This window comes from Sinocyclocheilus rhinocerous, unplaced genomic scaffold (genome assembly GCF_001515625.1).
Source record: "Sinocyclocheilus rhinocerous isolate Xijiao unplaced genomic scaffold, SAMN03320098_v1.1 scaffold285, whole genome shotgun sequence".
Taxonomy (NCBI): Eukaryota; Metazoa; Chordata; class Actinopteri; order Cypriniformes; family Cyprinidae; genus Sinocyclocheilus; species Sinocyclocheilus rhinocerous.
The window spans coordinates 2,061,337-2,066,742 of record NW_015630288.1 but is presented as its reverse complement, the minus strand read 5'-3'; the positions used below and the strand labels follow the sequence as shown (position 1 = coordinate 2,066,742).

The window sequence follows — 5,406 nt, the reverse complement described above, 5'->3', positions numbered from 1 at the left end:
ATTATTGGTACTCGGTTATTAATATTCTTAATATCAATGTTGAAAACAGTTTGGAAAGAAAGTTTTTTTTAATATATTTTTAACTTAATATTTTTTTTGAAATCGTGTTACTGTTTTTACTGTATTTCTAATCAAATCAATGCATTCTAGGTGAGTATGAGATCATTCATTTAAAACATAAATAAAACTTGACAGATTTATTAGGCTCTGTTTATTTCCTGTAGTGAATAGATAGATAGATAGATAGATAGATAGATAGATAGATAGATAGAATAAAGAAGTCATACAAATTAACAAAATTATATATATATTTATTTCGTGAAAAAAAGTACAATTAATTTACAATGTACAATAGGGTACAAATAAATATATTTACACAATTTGTATACAAGTCATGTCCGATTATCACAGAGTTACTAATGTACACATGCCCAGGACACTCGCTTCCATGTCTTTTCCATGTGAAGCCCAGCCTCTTTCACAAGCATCCTCAACTCCTGCAGAACTCTGATGGGAAGCTGTTGCTTTGAGTCACTAAGTGTTTTGAGTTTTGCTCACCAGGGCCTCCACAAAGACTGTGGCTGGTTCTGGAACAGAGCTCTTCTCAGAGTCCGGGGTTGGCAGGAGGGAGAAGAGCCAGTGGGTCGCACTGGAGTGGGGGAGCCCACCGAGACCTGAACATGAGGGCCTGGGGCTACAGGCAGAGCAGGGGCTGAGAAACTGAGAGAGGACGATGATGACGAAGATGAAGAGTCACTGGAGAGTGGAGAGATGGTGGGAGGGAAAGGGAAATGGCAAGGGACAGAGAGGTATGTGGGAGAGCTAGAGAAGGGAGGGGAGCTACTTGTGTAACAAGGAGAGGGTGGAGGAGAGAGGGAGTATGGAGGGGTGAGGTAGGGATGTGTCATGGCCTGTCCTGTGGGATGGAGCATAAAAGATTGAGGATACAAACTATTGGTGTAGGAAAATGGCTCTGTGCTGGTTCTCATGGGTCCTATCGCATGGACGTCCGTCCTGCATGTCAACTCCGCATTTGGGATCCATGGACGGTAGGCAGCTTGGCTGGAAACTCTACACTGGGAAAGAGTACTGCTGTAGGAGTCAAGGTGGTGACACAGGCCTTGAACAAAGCTGTCTCGCTGTGAAGGCTCAACACATTCAATGAAACTGGACAGACGGGAGATACACTCCTTAAAACCGGCTTTGTAGATAGGATTGGAGGGCATCTGCTTCTGGACATTGATGGGCTCGGGGACTGAAGTGAAGGGTATGTGGGGTCTCCTCGAGAGCAGAGTTGGAGCGTTAGCATCATGTGGGTCTGAGTCTTTGTTGGAGTTACCTGAGGTGGAGGGTGAGGTTAAGGAGAGCCGAGGCATGAAGGTATAAAAAGGTGGGGTGAAAAGGAAAAGTAAAAAGTGGAGTGTTCAGGTGAGATAGAATAACATGAGATGTTGATTTAGTTGTTGGTTTAGGGTTGTTATTGAAGGTTCATTCAAATGGAAGTTTGAGAACAGAATCAAGAAATTGAGAAAGATCAAAAATGTAAGCAGAGTTAAAGAAGGAGGATTTTAAGAGAAAAAAATGGGTTTCGTTTATTGATTGTCAAAATGAGAAGTCAGAGAGTGAGGTATATGGAGTTATTTTGGGTGAGATTGAGGTATTGAGAATAATAAAAACAGGAGGGGAGAAAGAAAGAGACAGAGACACAATCGATTAGAGTCATCAAACTTAGAGGCATTATGTGCAACTCAAATCGACTTTATCTAGCTCTACACAACTATAAGGCCAATAATATAGTGTTCATAGCCTATATAAAACAGAGGGTATAAGCCCACTTTTTAAAAATTACTCAATTATAGACAGAAAACTTACCTTGACTAGGCCTATCTCTCGCAACTGTGGCTTTTGTCCGAATGTATTCAACAGTTAATTCCAGAATTTCAGCCTTCTCCAGTTTAGGGTTTTGAAGTCGCTGTAAAAGTGATTATTCATTATGTTACTGAAACATTTCATTAGGCGGTTTATTTATATCAAAAAAGGATGAGCTGGATTAAAAACTGAAAGTATATAAATATATATATATATATATTTTCTTACCGTGTCTAGAGTGTTATCCAGGAGAAGCGTTCGCAGCTCATCTAAACGCTGGTTAATCCGGTCTCTCCGTTTCTTCTCTATAACCGGCTTCAAGATCTAGACGAATCACATTACATATTTAATTTACATTTAAAATGTAAAGCCCTAAAACTTTAGTTTGAATTAAAAAAAAAAAAAAAAACTTAGCAATCTTAAAAAACAAAATCCACGATATTATAAAAATATCTATTGAGACAGAATTAGGCCTATCACAGAGAAACCATGCATTTAACTACTCACTCTTTTCGTTGGTCGTCGACTTGGCATTTTTGGAATAACCATGATCTGCTGAAAACGTATATTCTAGTTGGTCTGTGTTTCTCAAGAAAATTCTTCTACTGTGGTAAAGGTCCTCGCAAACTCTCGCTTTTATTGGGGATGCTGGCTTGTCATTGGTGACCAGGTGTCAATGACGTTTCTAACCGTATGGTCGTATCCCCCTTATGGTCGTATATTAATATATTCCAAGATAAGAAACTATAAATCGATTAAGCTATAACAGTTACCACACATTTTGTTCCAGCGAACTTATTTAACAGTAAAATATAACAACAGTTCTAGTGTGTCTTATATGAAGCTTTAGGCCTATGTGTGGATATAAACGCAATGAAAACGGCATATATCTCAACTGCCATTAGAAGTTTGCTTAGAATAACCAGTAATGTAGTCATAGAACGCTTATGATTTTATGGACTAGTTTGTTCGTTTTATTGCGCCAATAAGTCAATACAGAGCCATTTCAGTGCATTTTGAACGCAAACTTGACACTCAATTCACCAACACGCTCCTCCCGTTCACAGATCACCGCTGGCTTGTCATTGGTGACAAGGTGTCAATGACGTTTCTAACCGTATGGTCGTATCCCCCTTATGGTCGTATATTAATATATTCCAAGATAAGAAACTATAAATCGATTAAGCTATAACAGTTACCACACATTTTGTTCCAGCGAACTTATTTAACAGTAAAATATAACAACAGTTCTAGTGTGTCTTATATGAAGCTTTAGGCCTATGTGTGGATATAAACGCAATGAAAACGGCATATATCTCAACTGCCATTAGAAGTTTGCTTAGAATAACCAGTAATGTAGTCATAGAACGCTTATGATTTTATGGACTAGTTTGTTCGTTTTATTGCGCCAATAAATCAATACAGAGCCATTTCAGTGCATTTTGAACGCAAACTTGACACTCAATTCACCAACACGCTTCTCCCGTTCACAGATCACCAGATATAACTATACTTTATAACCATATACTAGTACGGTCAGAAACAATGATGTTTCATTTTTTTTCTGAAAGCTTGTGTTTTAATATAATTCACGACGATTAACAAATGCTCAATGTGGTCTATGCACATTTTTTTTTTACTATTTTTTAGCTTCAGATGCCATATAGTCTATATTTTGTTCAGTGTAGTCTACATGACAGATAGCTAATGTTGCTCTATGATTAATTTCACACACTACTTTGTTTTGTTTTAAGCGTAGGCTAATTTTCGTAGAACCAAAAACCATGTGTAGGTGCTATGGGACACTTCAGATTTTTCTCGTGGGAACAGAATATTTTGGCACGGCAGATGTGTAAAAACGAACACACTCACACCAACACCGCCAGACTACTCAAACATCTCGGAGGCGCTTAAAATTTCATTAGATGCTCAACGATTTTCGTGCATTGCCTTCACACCTGAAGCGGGTCGACACTCATATCGATGCAGTGCAAAAACGAATAAACACCAAATAGCCTAGCTGTCTGATCTGAATTTAAAATGCGTAATTTAATCTGTATACTTTATATGCATATAGCCTACTGAAAGCCAACTTGTTAGGCTATCTAGGCTACAGCTTTAATATGCAGGCCAATATGTGCTCTTGTTCCGAGTTTCCGCTTTTCCACTGTGAGTGTTCTTTAAACAAAGAAAGGAAATATTTCATAATTCTAAAGTCTATAAAATAAATATTGACAAATATTTTTCAAGGAGAAAAGCAAATCGATGCTGCAAAACGCCACTGGATAATCCTTGGCAACAATGAGCAACGAGGTCAAATGGAAGACATGATGCTCTTCATAAATTGACAATTTTGCCTGTATAAATTATTGGCCTGTATAAATTTTTGACCCCTGCATGGGTATCATGACCAACCTTAAGAAATATCCCGTGGGAAAGTTTAATGTTTGGTCAAGTAGAGTGGTGGCATACACACCCTTGCTCATAATTCCATTATGATTATTATGATTCTTTTGATATGTCCGTTTAACAGTGAATTTGGCGTGAAGTCTTCTATGGACAAGCGGTCGGCGACCTTTTCATTGTAGCCTAATCAGAGCATGGACAAGACATGGCTTGCAATGGGGGAGCTCACAAAACTAATACAACAATTATAAGTTGGCTTTAGTTCAGTGCGATTTAGAGTGACAAAGACTCAGTATTGTTCAAACCAAATGTCGGTTTTAAGATTAATTTTAAAAGTTAGCATTAACTTCTAAGACTGCATGCAGAATAAGCTAACATTTCAAGGTCCAAGAGGGAGAAATCTTATAGCCGGGTGTGACTTAGCCTATGTAACTTTCTAACGTCGCCTCAATAGATTTTTACGGAAATCGGGCTATGAAGTTGTTTTGTATGGCATATGCAAAGTGTTGCAGTGGTTTAGAATCATTTCACCTTTTTCAATGCAAAACCATTAAGAAACCATGTTGGTTCCTGATAGTCTACGTCCGCACAGTCTGATGGCCGGGTCGACCAGTCAAATGTACAATTTAGCGCGCGCTCAGCTGGACCTGGACCATTAATAACAGAGCAAACGGGCACGTGGAAACTTTCGGCACCTGAACGCCTGTTCCAAAGAGGTGTGAATTAGCCACGCTTTCAGGCATGGTGTGAGCACGTGTCGTCTGAATGGACAAGCTCTAAGGATAAGAGGGCAAGCAAACGCGATCGAAAAGTCTATAATATATCCTACTACTTGTTTCACTTCTGTTTCAGTTTTTATTACCATTTCTTACTATGTGTAAGTAAGTTTTTTTTTTTTTTAGCATGTAAGTTTGACAGTGTTATTTTTTAGGATTACTTTACTGTCGTTTGATTTGCATTATTTGTATTTGTTATTTAATTTAATTTTAGTTAAATTATGTCTGAATTTATTATGTCTGTATAGGTCTTTTATTAAGTTTTACTTTTATTTAATTTGCGTTATTTTAATACTTCAACAAACTAAATGGAAATGAAATAATATATATATTGAATTTATAAATGTGTATGTAC

At 37.8% G+C, this 5,406-nt stretch overlaps 1 protein-coding gene across 1 annotated transcript; it reads right to left on the bottom strand.

The window, feature by feature from the left end:
• Positions 1–402: 402 nt before the first annotated feature.
• her1 (hairy-related 1) lies at positions 403–4,975 on the bottom strand. Its single transcript, XM_016552312.1, has 5 exons — positions 4,923–4,975; positions 2,377–2,424; positions 2,098–2,193; positions 1,873–1,972; positions 403–1,339 (listed from the first exon to the last, which is right to left on the bottom strand). Exons 1-5 carry the CDS (start codon positions 4,929–4,931, stop codon positions 555–557), a joined length of 1,038 nt encoding a protein of 345 aa, XP_016407798.1. The 5' UTR covers positions 4,932–4,975; the 3' UTR covers positions 403–554.
• Positions 4,976–5,406: the final 431 nt, after the last annotated feature.